At 36.8% G+C, this 18532-nt stretch overlaps 1 protein-coding gene across 1 annotated transcript; it reads right to left on the bottom strand.

The window, feature by feature from the left end:
• Positions 1-13537: 13537 nt before the first annotated feature.
• On the bottom strand, positions 13538-16787 carry IZUMO3 (IZUMO family member 3). Its single transcript, XM_010588048.3, has 6 exons — positions 16122-16787; positions 15910-15984; positions 15671-15760; positions 14907-14987; positions 14359-14446; positions 13538-14051 (listed from the first exon to the last, which is right to left on the bottom strand). The coding sequence occupies exons 1-6, from the start codon at positions 16351-16353 to the stop codon at positions 13913-13915; spliced, it is 705 nt and encodes a 234-aa protein (XP_010586350.1). The 5' UTR covers positions 16354-16787; the 3' UTR covers positions 13538-13912.
• Between the last annotated feature and the right edge of the window lie 1745 nt (positions 16788-18532).

Raw genomic sequence — 18532 nt, 5'->3', positions numbered from 1 at the left:
AGAAGCTCACTCTTCACCAGTATCATTTTCTATCCCATAGTCCAGTCCCTGTCTGAAGAGTTGGCTTTGGGAATGGTTCCTGTCTTGGGCTAACAGAAGGTCTGGGGACCATGACCACTGGGGTCCTTCCAGTCTCAGTCAGATCATTAAATCTGGTCTTTTTACAAGAATTTGAGGTCTGCATCCCACTGCTGTCTTGCTCCCTAAAGGATTCTCCATTGTGTTCCCTTTCAGGGCAGTCATCGGTTGTAGCCAGACACCATCTAGTTCTTTTGGTCTCAGGATGATATAGACTCTGGTTTATTTGGACCTTTCTGTCTCTTGGGCTCATAATTACCTTGTGCCTTTGGTGTTCTTCATTCTCCTTTGTTCCAGGTGAGTTGAAACCAATTGATGCACCTTAGATGGCTGCTTGTTAGTGTTTAAGACCCCAGACGCCACTCTCCAAAGTGGGATGCAGAATGTTTTCTTAATAGATTTTATTATGTCAGTTGACTTAGATGTCCCCTGAAACCATGGTTCCCAAACCCCCGCACCTGCTACACTGGCCTTCAAAACATTCGGTTTATTCAGGAAACTTCTTTGCTTTTGGTTTAGCCCAGTTGTGCTGACCTCTCCTGTATTGCATGTTGTCTTTCCTTTCACCTAAAATAGTTATCTACTATCTAATTAGTGAAAACCCCTCTCCCTCCCTCTCTCCTCTCATAACCATCAAAGAATATTTTCTTCTCTGCTTAAACTATTTTTCAAGTTCTTATAATAGTGGTCTCATACAACATTTGTCCTTTTGCAACTGACTAATTTCACTCAGAATAATACCTTCCAGATTCTTCCATGTTACAAAATGTTTCACGGATTCATCATTGTTCTTTATTGATATGTTGTAGTATTCCATTGTGTGAATATACCATAATTTATTTATTCATTCATCTGTTGATGGGCACCTTGGTTGTTTCCATCTTTTTGCTGTTGTAAACAATGCTACAATGAACATGGGTGTGCATATATCTGTTTGTGTAAAGGCTCTTATTTCTCTAGGATATATTCCAAGGAATGGAATTGCTCAGTGGTATGATAGTTCTTTTTTTTATGATAGTTCTATTTCTAGCTTTTTAAGGAAGTGCCAAATCGATTTCCAAAGTGGTTGTACCATTTTACATTCCCACCAGCAGTGTATAGGTGTTCCAGTGCCTCCACAACCTCTCCAACATTTATTATTTTGTGTTTTTTGGATTAATGCCAGCCTTATTGTAGTGAGATGGAATCTCATTTGTAGTTTTGATTTGCATTTCTCTAATGGCTAATGATCATGAGCATTTCCTCATGTATCTGTTAGCGACTTGAATGTCTTCTTTAGTGAAGTGCCTGTTCATATCAGTTGCCCATTTTTTAATTGGGTTATTTGTCTTTTTGTAGTTGAGTTTTTGCACTATCATGTAGATTTTAGATATCAGGTGCTGATTGGAAATGTCATAACTAAAAACTTTTTCCCAGACTGTAGGTAATCTTTTTACTCTTTTGGTGAAGCATAGGTGTTTGATTTTTAGGAGCTTCCAATTATCTTGTTCTTTTCTGCATTGTTAATAATGTTTTATATACTGTTTATGCCGTGTATTAGGGCTCTTAGTGTTGTCGCTATTTTTCTTCCATGATCTTTATCATTTTAGATTTTATATTTAGGTCTTTGATCCATTTTTTAGTTCATTTTTGTGCATGGTGTAAGGTATGGGTCTTGTTTCATTTTTTTTTGCAGATGAATATCCAGTTATTCCAGCCTCATTTATTAAAGATACTGTCTTTTCCCCATTTAACTGACTTTGGGCCTTTGTCAAATATCGGCTGCTCATATTTGGGTGGATTTATGTCTGGATTCTCAAATCTGTTCTATTGGTCTATGTATCTGTTGTTGTACCAGTACCACACTGTTTTGACTACTGTGGCTGTATATAATAGGTTCTGAAGTCAGGTAGAGTAAGCCACCCACTTTGTTCTTCTTTTTCAATAATGCTTTACTTATCTGGGGCCTCTTTCCCTTCCAAATGAAGTTGGTGAATTGTTTCTGCATCTCATTAAAAAATGTTGTTGGAATTTGGATTGGAATTGCATTGTATCTATATATCACTTTTGGTAGAACAGGCATTTTTGCAATGTTAAGACTTCCTATCCATGAGTATGGTATGCTTTCCACATATGTTAGGTCTCTTTTGGTTTCTTGCAGTAGTGTCTTGTAGGCTTCTTTGTATATGTCTTTTATGTCTCTGGTAAGATTTATTCCTAAATATTTTATCTTCTTGGGGGCTATTGTAAATGGTATTGATTTGGTGACTTCCTCTTCAATGTTATTTTTGTTGCTGTGGAGGAAGTTTATCATGTATCCTGATACTCTGATGAACTCTTTTATTAATTTCAGTAGTTTTCTTGAGTATTCTTTTGGGTTTTCTGTGTATAAGATCATGTCATCTGCAGATAGAAATACTTTTACTTCTTCCTTAGCAATCTGGTTGCCCTTTATTTCTTTATCTAGCCTGATTTTTCTGGCTAGGACCTCCAGCACAATGTCAAATAAGAGTGGTGATAAAGGGCATCCTTGTCTGGTTCCCGATCTCAAAGGGAATGCTGTCAGATTCTCTCCATTTAAGCTGATGTTAGCTGTTGGCTTTGTATAAATGCCTTTATTATGTTGATGAATTTTCCTTCTATTCCTCTTTTGCTGAGAGTTTTTATCATGAATCGGTGTTGAACTTTGTCAAATGCCTTTTCCGCATCAATTGATAACATCATGTGGTTTTTGTCTTTTGTTTTGTTTATAGGATGGATTACGTTAATTGTTTTTTAATCTTGAACCATTCCTGCATACCTGGTATGAATCCCACTTCGCCATGGTGAATTATTTTTTTTAATATGTTGTTGAATTCTATTGGTTAGAATTTTGTTGAGGATTTTTGCATCTAAGTTCATGAGGGATATAGGTGTATAATTTTCTTTACCTTGTTTTGGTATCAAGGATATGCTGGCTTCATAGAATGAGTTTGGAAGTATTCCATCCTCTGAATGTTTGGTAGAACTCTGCAGTGAAGCCATCCGGGCCAGGGTTTTGTTTTGTTGTTGTTGTTGGGAGTTTTTTAGTTACCTTTTCAATCTCTCCTTTTGTTATGGGTGTATTTAGTTTTTCTTCCTCTGTTTGTGTTTAGGTAGGTAGTGTGTTTCTGGAAATTCATCCATTTCTTCTAGGTTTTCAAATTTGTTAGTGTTCAGTTTTTTGTAGTAATCCGATATGATTCTTTTAATTTCAATTGGGTCTGTTGTAATATTGCCCGTCTCATTTCTTATTTGGTTAATTTGCTTCTTCTGTTTTTCTTTTGTCAGTTTGGCCAGTGGTTTATCTATTTTTTTTAATGTTTACAAAGAACCAGCTTTTGGTCTTGTTAACTCTTTCAGTTGTTTTTCTGTTCTCTATTTCTTTGAATTCTGCTCTGATTTTTATTATTTGCTTTCTTTTGGTGCTTTAGGGTTTCTTTTGTTCCTCTCTTTCTATTTGTTCAAGTTGTAGGGATAATTCTTTGATTTTGGCCCTTACTTGTTTTTGTATGTATGCATTTATTGAAATAAATTGACCTCTGAGCACTGCTTTAGCTGTGTCCCAAAGGTTCCGATAAGAAGTATTTTCCTTCTCATTGGATTCTAAGAATTTCTTTATTCCATCCCTTATGTCTTTTATAACCCTGTCACTTTTGAGCAGTTGTATTGTTCAGTTTCCAAGTGTTTGATTTCTTTTCCCTGCTTTTTCTGTTATTGATTTCTACTTTTATGGCCTTATGGTCAGAGAAGATGCTTTTAATATTTCAGTGTTTTGGATTCTGCTAAGGCTTGCTTTATGACCTAATATGTGATGTATTCTAGAGAGTGCTCCATGTGCGTTGGAAAAGAAAGTCTACTTGGCTGTTGTTGGGTGTCTTTTCTTTTTTAAGATCTATGTGTTTATCCATAAGAGAGTCAGATTGAGTTGGAAAAAACTCCCAAATTCAGTCACAAGCAAGAACACAATAGGTGCCTCTCAGGATTTATTGCACTGGGGTACTAAACAGACTGACTTTGGGTCGATAACTTAATAAATCAATCTTTATGCCCTGAAGGAATTCGTATATATCCAAAAGTAAGGCATTTATGCTTTAATTTGTGTTTTCTAAGGTTAGTCCTTCATTTATATATTTTAAATATTGTGCCTTTTCCAGGAATTATCTCAGATAAAATCAGAGTATAGTAGTTGTTCCCTGAGGCAAGGAACCATCCTATAACAGAAGCCAACCTTAGGACAGTGTGTATTCTGGTGTTTTTGCAGCATTTGTGTGTGGTGGTAATGGTGGTAGTGTTTAATGGCTGAATGCATCACTGTGGAAAAGCCAATCCTGGGCTTAGGTGGGTAGGCCAGACCTCATGGTAGCTGGAGGCCTGTTGAAGGGCCTATCGAAATCTTTCAAAGTCAGAAGCAGAAAAAACTTATGGATTGAGTCTAAACCTGTCCTGTCTAATATGGTAGCCACCAAAGGCAACCACATAAGACTATTGAGCACTTGAAATGTAGCTAGGGTGTGAAAAACAAAGTTTTTAAACTTTATTTAACTTTAAATAAAGTAAATTTAAATTGAAAAACTGACACTGTATTCAGTGATTGGAAAACTTTTAACCATGTTTGAAACAACTTTGTACTTACATTTTCAACTGTTAACTTTATATCTAAATGCAGATTGAGTAATTTCAATTAAAAAGTTCAAATGGAGATCTACTAAAAGTATAAAATAGAAACCAGATTTTGAAAACTAGTACCCAGACATGCCTTGGAAGACAGGCCTGGTGATCAGCTTCTGAAAAGTTGTAGCCTTGAAAACCCTGTGGAGCAGTTCTACTCTGTACACATGGAGTCACCCTGAGTCAGAATCCACTTGATGGTGACTAGCAAGAAAACAGAAGATATTCACTGGAATTATAGGAAAGAAAAAGAATATTAAACCAAATTCCATTTCCCAGGGCAGAATGCTAATGAAACATTAATTTGAGATACTTTGTTACATAGAATCTACTTTATAGCTAAGTATTGGGTTAAATTATTCCATTGGAGACTTTGGGACAAGTTGTATTACCTTGTGTTTGCCGTGGAAGTCCTATTGCCCTCATGTTAAATTAAAATAGCTTTTCTCCCTACACAAGTAGGATGCAAGCTTACTGCAGAAAAAAAAAAAAAAATCAGAAATACAACAAGCAAATAGAAGAAAATAATAATTGCTTGTAACCTCTACCACCCAGAGAAAATTACTAACTTTGCAGTTTCTTCAAGGGAACACAGCTGGTTTTTAGGCAGATTTTAGCATGTCTTAAGAAGCACTGCATCATAAACTCTGTTTAATACTTTTCATGCTTTCCTTTGAACTTTCTTTGGACTATTTTCATTGCCTCGGCTGAGGTTATCAGTTACAGAAACAACAACTCAATAAATGATGTCTCGTTAGCTTGAAAATATTATTCTCATAGGTTTCCAAAGTGCCAAACATGAAACCAGGGAGTATTTTATTCACTAGAAAAATCTCATTGAACATTTTCTAACACTATTAGTACAATAAAGAGAGTGTGGATGAAAGAGAAGAACAGGAGTGCTGAATCCTGAAGAGTCTGTGCTTATTAGTACTTTCAGCAGGGACCACAGAGGGCCACCTCATCAGGCAGACTGATGAAGCCTCATTAGGTAAAGGCTTCAAGCGTCTCAAGAGTAATCCCTCACAGAAAGCCCTGAAATGGTCCAAGTGTGCCTACCTCCCAGTGCCACCCTGTGATTGGAGAGCTTTTGTATTGCTTTCTCTTTAAGAGGAGGATGTGTACCCTGGTGTGAAATTACCCTGCGGCATTTAGTGGTGCCAGAATTGAAAATGCAGTCCCGAGGACCTGAAGTTAGCAGGCTCCTTGAGGTGAAGAGGAGTACAGAATGCCCTTCATCTATTCTGGAGATGTTTACTTCCATTCTCTCTGGTTTTCACTTTAGCTTTTGTTGTTTCACGCACCCTTGCTTTTCAACTATTTTTAGGTCAGTCAAAACAAAACAAGACAAAAAAATCCATCTTGATGTTAATAAAAACAAGGGCTAAGTGTGATACTCCAGGAGCTCAAATGCTCCTGCTTCTATTGACTTTAACACAATTAGTTACCTAAATATAGAGCCCTGGTGGCACAGTGCTTAAGCGCTCAGCTGCTAACTGAAAGGCCTGTGATTGAAACTCATCAGCTGCTCCACCAGAGAAAGATGTGGCAGTCTGTTTCCATAGAGATTATAGCCTCGGAAACGCTATGGGGCAATTCTGCTCTGTCCTATAGGATCACAGTGAGTTGGAATCTACTTGAGGGCAGTGGGTTTGGAGTTACATAAATACCAACATCTGTAATGCCCCTACCCAACCTCACCCTATCCCCATAATCAGGATTACTCAGGGAAATTTGCAGAAATCCCCTGATTGCTGAGATAATTTCAGGACTTAGATCAATGGCAAAATCTTTAGACCTGTTGGAGAGCTTGGGGTTTCTTCAAGTTTCTAGTCCAATTGACTATATACAGTATAATTGATTATAAGGCAGGCCGTTGGGGCAAAAGCAGCCAGGTTCCTTTGAGGTACAAGTGAAGGTGTTGAGAATTTCCCATAGGTGCCTTTGAACTAGGTTATATACTAGGATCCTGTAGGACTTGATTTGGGAACTTGGCCCTTATTCTAATCCTAACCTAAGCCCCATGGTCTGTTTTAGCTCTAAAAAAATGTTAAGGCAGTCCTTATTTCATGGTGCTGCATCAAACTGCCAAGGATTATAAAAATCAGGATGGAGGCTACAGTGGGCAATGTGGCAGACAAAATATATGTGGTGGTATTAAGAATATCTAGGGTATACTCAATTCCAAATTACAGCACTCGTCAATGTATTCATTTACGCATTCATGCTTTCATTCAACTAGTATCTGTTCTGTGCCAGACATAATAATGACCCCTGGGGAATAGTTACACCTGTGAGCAAACAACAGGCATGATCTCTGACCTCAGAATCAGAATTTACCCCATAGTTATATAATATTCTTTAATTCCTATAAAATAAAAGAATGAGACAGTGTAATTGGAAGAGGTGATCTAATAGGAGTTGTTCAGGAAAATCTTCCTGTGTAAGCGACCTTGAGTTAAGACCTGGAGATGTCAAACAGACAAAGAAAGAGAGAACTGCAATATACATTGGTGAGGATGTTTAAAGAGTTCAAAGGAGTCCTGAGAGCACAGAGAGCTGGATACAAAGTTTTGTGATACCTCACTGACGCTGAGGATGTGAAGATAAACATGGCAGAGTCCCTGTCCCTGAGGACTTCATGTCTGGGAAAGAGGCATGCAAACCAATTATACAAATGCTCTATAGAAGCATGAGTTGTGGTGGATCTCAGAGGTTAAGAATGATTAACTCTGCCTGGCTGTCTCAGGGAAGGCTTTACGGGAGGAGATGATTTTTGATGTGGGGTTTTGAAGGCTGAGGAAGATTGCCAGACAACCAAGATAGGGGAAGAATATAGCAGGTAATGGCTAAGAGTGAAAAAAAAAAAAAAAGACTAGTGTTTTTGGCAAACCCTAAGTAGTGGAGAAGGGCTGAGAAGATAAGTGGGTAGAGGCGAGGTTATGTATAGAGTGCGTTGGTCAACTTCAATGATGTAAAATATTGCATGAAAGGGGTCTATTTCTCTCGTAGGGGTGGAGGAGACATTGAAGTGTTTTAATCAGGGGTTTGAAATCGATTTTTTGGACTGATAATTCTGAATGCAAAAGAAGGATGAATTTGGCTTGTGGAGATGCTGGACTCGGGGAGACTGATTAGGAGGCTATTGCACTAGGCCCTGAGAGGGGAGGGAAGGGCCTTAACTGCGGCAGTAACCAGGGAGATTTAAGAGATATTTAGGAGTGAAAATCAATGCTAGTTGAGAAATGATTGGCCAAGATAGATGAAGAGAGAGAGAACTCCAGGATACATTGAGATTTCTACCTTCTGGGTAATTTGTGGTATCTGTGGTTTTTTGTGGAGCCAGTGTTAGCTAGTAGAAGGGTTTACGATTTGGAGTTTGAATCCTGGCTCTACCACTTACTACTTATGGGTCTTGAAGAAGTTGTTATTTAAATTCACTGAGCCTCAGCTTTCTCATGTGTACAAAAATGGCTTAAAATTTCTGTGGAATTCATGGGCAGGTGATTATTGGTATGCCTATCAAAGTGCCTTGTCCAAAATTGCCATTCAATGTATATTCATGAGGATTAAAGGACACTGTGAATTAGGTAGAACTGCCCCATAGGGTTTCTAAGGAGCGGTTGGTGGATTCAAACTGTGGACCTTTTGGTTAGCAGCCTAGCTTGTAACCACTGCATCACCAGGGCTCCACTGAGGAAGAAACCAAAAACGAAAACTAAACCCACTGCCGTCAAGTCAATTCTGACTCATAGCGACCCTGTATGGAGAAAGAGGGGGGAGATAAAGGACTAATGCAGAATGCTCTAGAAGAGGTTGCAGGTCAAGAGGTAGAAATCACAGAAGACAGCATTACCTTGGATGGAAGAACACATAACTGTCCTTGAGTCAAAAAGTAAGGGAGTAAGGTAATTGGAAATTAAGAAGCTCTCAGTGGTAGCCCAGATGTTGTTTTCTCTTATTAGCTAGTTTTTATTTTCTAATAACTTATTTTTGAGTGTCTTAATTGGCTGGCAACTCCTGAGGTTATTTCTAGATAAAATTAATTATTAAATTTTCACCCAGTAGAAGATAAGTGAAATCTCCCTTTGTCCTTTTTCTGCTGAAAGATACTACTTAGAATACTGCTTTTTTAATAAAGTAGACCAAGTATGATAGAAGTCTCAAAAATTCTATTATCACCACTGAGATCTCAGACTATCAAGAAAAAAAGAAGTTCCACTTATAGTTAATGATTTGTATATCCTAGGGACATGTTGAAACTAAACTTCATGCAGGGTTGACACTAGTCTATGTGTTAGCTTTCAACATATCATTGTTCTACTAATAAAATGGTTTGTATTGCTTTGTATGATATGAATGATTCATTGTTAAAAGATGCTTTTAATTTTTTTTATGTTAACTGCTTGATCAAGCTTAAATTAGGATTGTAAGCAATTAATTTTGTATCATGTTTACACTTGAAAAACAGAAGTACCCCAAGACCTTTCCTTGTAGATGAACACATAGTTTAATTACATGCTCTTCATTTTATTGTATTAAAAACACATAAACATAAAAAGCAACCAGTGCCTCCTCATACTAGTGATTCTAGAAATGAGAAAGGCCAGACTTGGGATTTGTATTATAGAGCAATTACAGTGAACTGTACATTTAAAAAAGTCAGTCCAAAGCTGATGGCAATTCAACCCAAAGGCAGCATCTCAAAGGCTTTGAATTTCCTGGTACACAAAGAAGTACGATTATGTAGGATAGATTGGATTTTGGGGTATGTTAATATTCTAAGTATCTTAATATATAGTATTGTTGGCTATTACTCTTGGCCACTTAGAGGTATATTTTTAATTTTACCATCATGCATTTAGTACTCTTTCTGTTCTTGGTCGTTATCACTGCTCCTTCACTAACCTCTTCCTAGGTAATATGAGTCATATATTCAGCTTTGCTGCTTATTTTATTCTGGTGCACTTGAAATATGTTTAATTAGCTTTGGTCATCTTGTTATATTCATATATGTGAATCCAAACACTGACCAGTATTTTTTTTTTTTAGTTTTTTTTTTTTTGATAATCCAACAGAATCTAGTATTTTCAAAATTGAACTCAGTGTCTATCCTTCAAATTTATTTGCCCTCCTGTATTTCCTACTTTTGTGAATGATGTGATCAACCACTAGACATTTAAACTGGAAGGAATCCATTGTTCTGCCACCCAGGTAAAATCGAAGGAAAAATATTTCCTTCTAGACTTTCCTCAAGTATGACATTTGTTTTTGATAGCTACACATGTACAATTTTTAATAAAATTAAATATTGCTTTTTATTTAATATTAAATTAGAGAACTTTTCTCAATTTTTATACATTATCACACTACTAATTAAATTACTTTAAAGAACTTTGCCATTTGTTTCATTCTGTGTCACTGTTGGTAATTTATACTTTTATTAAAATTACCCATTTAATCTAAGCCTTAAATATGCCACATAGTTGTTTAAAAGAATCTCTTAAGATTAAAAAAAAATTTTTTTTGCTTATATATACACATTATATATACACATATTTTATATATATAGTACCCGCTGTTGTAGATTCCGGCTCATAGCGACCCTATAGGACGGAGTAGAACTGCCCCATAGAGTTTCCAAGGAGCGCCTGGGCAGATTCGAACTGCCGACCTTTTGGTTAACAGCTGTAGCACTTAACCACTACACTACCAGGGTTTCCGAGATATATATAGTAGGAAAACATATTCTCAGTATAGAAACTTTGTTCAGGATGCAGACTTTTTAAATTAGCTTTTGGTGTTAGTTATATTTTCTGCCTTCTATTTCATCAAATTCTGATGCAATGTAATTATTCCCTCTTTGTACTTTCTTTGAGTTTACTGTGTTCTTTTTCTAGTTGCTTAGTTTTGATGCCCTGTTCAATGTTTTTATTTATTTAAATATTATAATGTATGATATAAAGTTAGAGTCTTAAATGTATGTATTAGCCGCATTCAGGAGACTTGATAGGTAATATTTTCATTGTTTAGTCTAAGTATTGTATAATTTGCTTTGTAATTTCGTAGTTAATTTATGAATCATTTAGAATAATAATTTTTAGTTTCCAAGAATAGAAATATTTTTTATCCTTTGTTGTTATTTTCTAATTTTATTGCCATGGTCTGAATACTTATTCTCTATGATACTGATTCCTTGGAATTTATTGAAATTTTCCTTTTAGCCTATGCATTTGATAAGGTCTACATTTGATAAGGTCATGCTAGCCTTGAAAATCTCAGAAGCTGAATGAAATAAAAGTTTAATTTTTGTTCACGTGAAATCCAAAATAGATGCTGCAGATTTACATTGATGTCCCACCATTGGACAGGGAAAAAAGAGGCTAGGGGATTTTGCCTTAAATTTTTATAGTCTAGGCTAAAAACAGCCACATCGCTTCCACCCAAGTTCCATTGGCCAGAATTCAGTTACACAGCCACACTTACTGCAACGGAGACTGAGAAATGTTGTCCAGCCATGTGTTCACGAGAAAAAGGAATTGAGTTAGTAGAAAAGCTAGTAAGTGTCTGCCAAGCCAAATATTATGTCCATTTTTTATAAATGCTCCATTTGTACCAGAAAGAAGAAAACTTTACCTCTTATTAGTTGGGTATAAGATGTATTGCATCATGTAGTTTAAGATTGTACCAATCTGTAACCTTATTAGCATTTTTTTCCTTAGATTTATCAGATTCTAAGAGTGGTGTGTTAAACTTTTCCATGATGACGGTGGAAATGGTTTCAATTCTTTGTCCTTTCTTTATTTTAAGGTTATTCTGTTAGGCGCATACAATTCCATTGTTACACATTCTCCTCTAATTACTAGTTTTATCATTATATAATATTCTTGTTCTTGTAAATGAGTTTTGGCTTAAATTCTTTTATATTTTATTGATATTAATGTGATTCCTGCTTTCTTATGGGTAGATTTTGCTTAATACTCAATTATTTTCACACATAGTGGTTGATTTAGGTTTGACTCTTATAAACAGCTCATGCCTTGATTTTAAAATTATCCATGCTAATAGCTGATCTTCTGATTATTACTTTTATTATAGTTATTTTGATTATTGTGTTTTCTGCTTGAAATGTATTTCACTTTGCTTTTTTTTCTTCTTTATAGCTTCTCTTGGTTTAACAGAATTTTATACCCTCTTTTCTCTCTCTGTAAAAGTGGATATCGCATAATTATTTCCTTTCCTTATGAGTCACACTCAAATATTTACTTATAACAAATGAAGAGTTGTAGTTTATGTGTGTGTACATGTGTGCATGTTGTTGTGTGCTGTCAAGTGACCCTGTAGGACAGAGTAGAACTGTCTCATAGGATTTCCAAGGCTGTACTCTTTATGGAAGCAGATTGCCACATCTTCTTCCCGTGAAGCAGCTGATGGATTCAAACTGCTGACCTTTCAGTTAGCAGCCTAGCACTTACCCATTGCACCATCAGGGCTCATACATGCATGTGTTTGTGTATATGTGTATGTACACACACATGCATACATACAAACACATAACAAGGATTTTGACAAATACTTCTATCTAAATCTCCTTATCTCCCTGTTACTCACTTTGTGTTCCCTCTTTTTTTTAACACAGCCATTTAGTTCCCCTTTTTTTTCAACATAATAGTTGTTTTATTTATTTTATGGTCAATGGTTGTATTTATTAGTATATGTTTATGAATTTCTTTCCTTAACTTTGCTTCTTACATTGTTCTCCTGTCTCTGTTTTATGAACTTTATGGTACAAAGAAATATGATGAGATAATTACAGAACTGAACACTTTCAAGGGTTTTTTTGTTTGTTTTGTTTTTTCTTGTTGTATTTTCTTGAGTATTTCTCCCATTTTTTCCAAGGTATTTTGGTTTGTGTTTCCTGGACAGTCTTTTGTGTTTTTTGGGACCAAGAGGACCAATAAACCATATTACTGATGAGGATCCATCTAACTATTTTGGTGTACTATAGTCAGTTTAAGAAGGGATTTGAGATTTGACCTTTTCAAGGCAGAGGTATTATCTAAAAGCTCTTTACAAGTCAGAGTTCTTCTCCAGAGGACTACATTTTTTTTGCTCCAAATAAGCAACCACAGTAGGTGTTCAAATACAGTTGCTGGATTTTATGAAATAACTCTAATATAAGAATTTGCAATTTAAGAGGCACAATGTGTTAACTCTTCCTGATATTGTTCTTTAAAGGCTTTAGTTATACAATGATTGTATTCTCAATCCTATTAAAAAGAATGACTAGCTTGATTATTATTTAGCACTGTCTTGAAACATACTAGGATAAGAAAGCAAAATAATTGGCATAAGTAGTAGAAAAGACAATAACAAAATTCTTTGGGACAGTGGCATGGCTGAATACTTACAAAACACAAGAAACTCTAGTTTAAAAAATATAATTAAGAAAGTTTGTTAAGTGGATAGACATAAGATGACTGTGCAAAAATTATGGACCTAGAAGTAGAAATAGGTAGGTAGGTAGGTAGGTAGCTCAAACAACATCTTAAATACTCACTAGACAAAAAATATATTTGGAAAAATAAACCAAAAGTACCTGCAAGGGAGATAATAGAATTAATGTCTATGTTATGGAAGTACCTCTTTATAATTACAAATAAAAAAAACAATCGAAATAAAAATCAGCAGAACATATGAATATACAACTCAATTTAGAGTCAGTTCAAATGGCACTGAATCATGTGAAAAGAGAGTCTTACTCACAGATATGTTTATCAGACTGGCAAAACTTAAAAGATCTGTACAACTTTTTGCTCTCGAGGATGGGGAAAATATGGACTTTAACTACTTGTATTTAAACAAATTTTTATAACCATATTGTCACATTTATTACATTTCAAACTACATATAACTTTCATGTCAGATATCCGAGTTCTGTAACAATATCTCTTATATATAAAAGTATCATTAAGTAGGGATATACTCTCTCATTACTTCTATTGCCTCATATACCAATGAGGATCTTCACTAAGATAAATTTTATGTTCTACCCAGTTCTAAAATACTGTGGATTTATGACCACAAAATGGCTTGATTCCCAGTTTTCTTCCATGAGCAAACACTTAAGAGATTCATGAAAGACCTCCTGTCTGTGTCTATGTATTTATTTTCTGGTCCCAAAATCTTTCCCTTTCTTCTCTTCTGCCATCCCCATTAATTCTTCAAGTTTCTTCTCCAAGTATTTTTTTAGTGATCTTCGTATTGCTTTCATCTTCCTCCGATGAGACACACAAATATGGAATCTAGAGTAGAGAAAGAAGATAATTCCAGCTTCAAGATCAGTATCCCAATTATTTAAAACAATTATACAGTTGTTTTGTCCTTCAGTTTTGGATATTTCTTGTAAAAGTTCTCCTCGTGTTTCATCATTCCTTCTCTTTATGTCCCAAATGCTATCCCATCAAACTTTTATCCATTTTATTTTTGTCTATCATAGGCATATTTTGCATGGACTCCTTTACCCTTATTTACATTGATAGAGGATATTGGGCAGTCTCTTTGCCAAAAGTATGCTTGACTCAGTGTTTGAGTGGAGGGCAGAGAACTCACAGTAACAAAGTGCTTCCCAGTACTACAGCTTCTGTCAGCAATATCAGAAATAGCGCTATCTCTCGACTCTCAGCCTTCCTTGAATCATCTTTTGGAAAGAGAAAGAAGAAAAAAGAGAGTTTTGGAGAAGACAAATAATAACTTGAGACCTACATACAGAATAGAGGACTCTTTTAACCTCAAACAGTTTTCCCTGTTTACCACTTTTATTACTCTTCCCTGGTTATTCTGCCCTTCATTATTCTAAGAAACCTAGGCTCTGTGACATTTTTGCCCTTGCTGCCCCTAGCCTAATTTCTCCGCTGCTGCTCCAGCCTCTAACCTTTTCATGTCTCAGCTCTTCAAAATTGGCCTAGTGCCAAGTTATTCATACCGGTACAAATTTTGCCTAGTATTTTAGTGTTTTAAAACAAAACAAATACCATTAGAGTGACCTGCAATTATGGGCACGTAGAAGGTGCTCAACAAATATTTGTTGAATAAATCAATGAACAACCCACTCCCTTGATCCCTGGACCTTCAATCTGTCATACCACAATCTTTATTACCTCCACAATACTCCCCTCGGAAGCAATGGGTGGTGATACGAAGACAGGTCCAACAATCCAGAACGGGACCTTCAGTCACAACTGAGAAAGAGGGGAAGATAGTCAGATGGGGGCCATGCCATTAAGGCTCCTTAATTCAGACATCAAGTATAGATTAGATCTCAAGCATCCTCAGGACTCATAAGGTCACATTGCTGTTAATTTCTCATTCCCCTAATAATCAAGATTCTTGATGAGTCAAAACCTTGTGTAATGCAAGTCAGATCTCTGGGGGAAGATGTGGAAAATATGACTTAGCTTTTATTGGAATAATAGTTTGTAAATTATACATTAAGAGGCTTCTGAACACCTTCAAAATCTCTGGGATGTCCAAGACTTCATAAGCTAGATTTCATTGTCAGTTACTGGCATTTCCTCTTATAACCACAACCCTAGGAATTGGGGTCTGAACATGACAGGTAGGAGAGATAGGGTCATATAGAGCAAAGGAAATGGGAAAATATGGGCTGAAACCTCAAGGCATCAAATGTACTGTACTCACTGCAATCTTCAGAACAAGCTAGAAGAGAATCAGAAAGTTGTAATGAGCTCCCGTCAACTTACATATTACCATATTTACACCAAAATAGCCCTTATTTAGTTATCCTCTTAGTTCCAACAACCCTTTCACCCATTCTAAATTCATCCTAACGTGAAACTACATTCCTCCTCTCACCCCTAATTTCCTATTCCTCCAGTGTTTCTAGATAGGCATCTTTTATTACCAACTTCAGAGAAGGTCTTTAACGTTTCTTTCATTTTGGATTCCAGGTTTTGCCGGATTTCGAGAAGCTTGCCTTGAAGGATAAAGGCACCTAAGAGGGAGTGGAAGGAGCATCAGAAAGCAGGGGTGGCCCTTGCCTTCAGAATTTAATCCTAGTTGCTTTGCCTTGCCTTCCCCGGTCAACTTTCCACATACTTGATTGGGCAATACAAATTTTTAACATTGCTAACAGTACTTCACCTTTCCATGTTCCCTCTCCCAGTGTCTCAAATTGCTGTATCAGCCATGATCTCAAGTTGACAACATTTTGGACATCTAGAGAGGAAGGGGAAAGGTACATGTGAGAGGATAATTACATCTGTGGAGGAAATTTTGTGGACCCAGGTGCTCGCTTCCCTGCCTCCCTTCTCCCTTCAACTTCCAAAACTCTCAGGGGCTCAAGCATCCCTCACCCAACACCCGAAGCATCTTGTCCCTGTGGGAGAACTTGGAGCTTATATGGGTCATCTCCTTAATCTGCCGTTCAAGCAGATAATTTCGGCCAGGGACTTCTGGGGGTACCATATTTTCTATCAAGGTCCTAACATCCTCTATGAATTTGGGATCACATTCCAGACAGCCTTTGACCCCATGGAAAGCCAGTAGGGATAGGGACAGGAGAAAGAGTAACCACAAGTCACCCATCTCCTTGCCCCGAACCCCACTCCCGAACAGCAGGTTGTCTTGGCAACTGGTTCACTTAGTTCCTTTTCCTTCAAAAATCCAGGAATGAGAGCCTTGTACTAGAGAGTCTGACTCTACCGCTCCCTCTGTTCCCATCCCACTTTTAAGCAATCTCATTTTCCTAAGAATCTTAAGAGGTTTTCTGACTTTTATCCTTCATTCCAGAGACAGGGAACTGCCAGCTGGGGAGCAGATACCTGAGTTCTGAGCGTAGAACACAACGAAGGAGAGAAGTCTTGAGCTCACAAAAGCAGGGTTCTCTGTAGGAAGATGTCTCAGAGAAAGTGTTTCTTTAGCACTTCCTTTCTTGTATCCTTAAGTAGATTCTTACACCCTTCCTGACCATTGGAGTACTATTTACTCATCTTTCGTGAAAGTTCCAAAGCCTTCCCAGCCTTCAGTAACCTCCACAACCTGTCTTCTCAATGGAATGCCCTCAGAAGTTTTAATTTCTTGGCAAGATGAGAGAATGGAAAGAGCAGAAGGACTAAGACTTTGATTTGCCTTTCCTCACATCTGAATGTAAGAACAGGAAGTGCTTGGATTCTTACTGATCTGGATATTATTGTGAATTACCAAACAGATGGGAGAGTGAGAACACCACACGATCAAGTATTGTGGAAGAGCTCAAGGTGAAATATAACAAGATGCATGATAAAAGAGATCATGTAGGATATTAGAGATTGTTTAACCCAAAGTTTACTTTTACAGAAGAAGTAAAAAAGACCCAGAGTGCCTTGGAGTCCCAGTCCCTATTGGTAGCAGAACAGTTGGGAATTAAGGAACATATAATTGATAAATTAATATAATATATAATAATTGATAATTTTAATATTTTTTCCAGAAATTTTGGCTACCTTTGTAGGGTGATTTATCTAGCCTTGCTGTGTGACCATTTTCTGTCTTTCTTCTTACAGAGAGACTGGAGCTAGGAGACTAGAAACAACAGTTTAGGAATATATGAGGATGAGTGAGAACTTTTAGAGGGCATGTTCAGAAAATAATGATGATGGAGTATTTAATGTATAAGAATATAACCACAGTTATCATAGGCTATCCTCTCAGGCCCACTACTGGGAAATCAGCCAAAAAAACATGCACTGCCTTCAGTTTAAGGGTCTTTGTAAAAGAATGTTCTCTGTTATTTGGTGGAAATTATGGCTGCTTTGCAGAGTTTTCAGAGCATGGGTTACCTATTTTCTAATATAGTGTATGACAATGACCTTCTGAAAGCCAAGAAAGTGGGGATTCCTAAAGGGATAGTGGTACAATTTAGACCTCAGGTGAGGGATAGTCATGGTGTGGGAGGTTGTGAGGGAAATTTTTTTTTACCATTAATTATATGCTCACGATGTGACAAATAAGGAGCCCTGGTGGTGCAATGGTTAAAGTGATCGACTGCTAAATAAAGGTTGGCAGTTTGAAACCACCAGCGGCTCCACAGGAGAAGATGTGGCAGTCTGCTTCTGTAGAGAGTTGCAACTTCAGAAATCCTGTGGTGTCACTATGAATTGGGATTGACTCAATGGCAGTGGGTTTGGTGGGTTTATCATGTGACAAATGGAGCCCTAGTGGCTCAGTGGTTAAGAGCTCAGGCTGCTAACCAGAGGTCAATGGTTTGAATCTACCAGCTGCTCCTTGAAAACTCTGTGGGGAAGTTCTGCTCTGTCCTGTAGGGTTGATATGAGTTGGAATTGACTTGATGGCAGTGGGTTTGGTGGGTTTAGTATGTGACACATGGAGCCCTGGTGATGCTGTGGTTAAGAGCTCAGGATGCTAACCAAAAGATCTGCAGTTTGAATCTGGATTTTTTTTTTTTTTGGTATGTGACAAATATTGTGCTAAACATTTCAATGCATTATTGCAAATCCTTATGTCACAACATTTTGAGAGATTATCTTCTCCATTGTACAGATAAAACATAGACTCATAGATGTAAAACAATCCTTCCCATCAAAAAACTTAGTAGTTATAGAATAACTCATATTGTCTGATTCCAAATTCTATATACTTCAGCCACTGGCTTTCAACAACCATTTTCTAGTGTAATACAGAAGTTAGTCTCTGGGAATTTGATAAATCAGAAGATGGAAGGCTAATTAAAATCCTTGGATGTGCCTTGATTTAGGGCTTAAAATCA

Source organism: Loxodonta africana, chromosome 9 (genome assembly GCF_030014295.1).
Source record: "Loxodonta africana isolate mLoxAfr1 chromosome 9, mLoxAfr1.hap2, whole genome shotgun sequence".
In the NCBI taxonomy this organism is placed as follows: Eukaryota; Metazoa; Chordata; class Mammalia; order Proboscidea; family Elephantidae; genus Loxodonta; species Loxodonta africana.
This window is presented reverse-complemented; position numbering and strand designations above follow the sequence as displayed.

What these genes read in the sequence shown, in the direction of transcription:
- IZUMO3 (XM_010588048.3), bottom strand. Translation starts at nt 16,353, where the DNA reads ATGGGTGACTTGTGGTTACTCTTTCTCCTGTCCCTATCCCTACTGGCT. An exon ending in CCGAGGGGAGTATTGTGGAG is followed by an intron (nt 14,447 to 14,906) that starts GTAATAAAGATT and finishes TCTTTCCAAAAG; the next exon opens with ATGATTCAAGGAAGGCTGAG. An exon ending in CTGGGAAGCACTTTGTTACT is followed by an intron (nt 14,052 to 14,358) that starts GTGAGTTCTCTG and finishes TCTCTACTCTAG; the next exon opens with ATTCCATATTTGTGTGTCTC.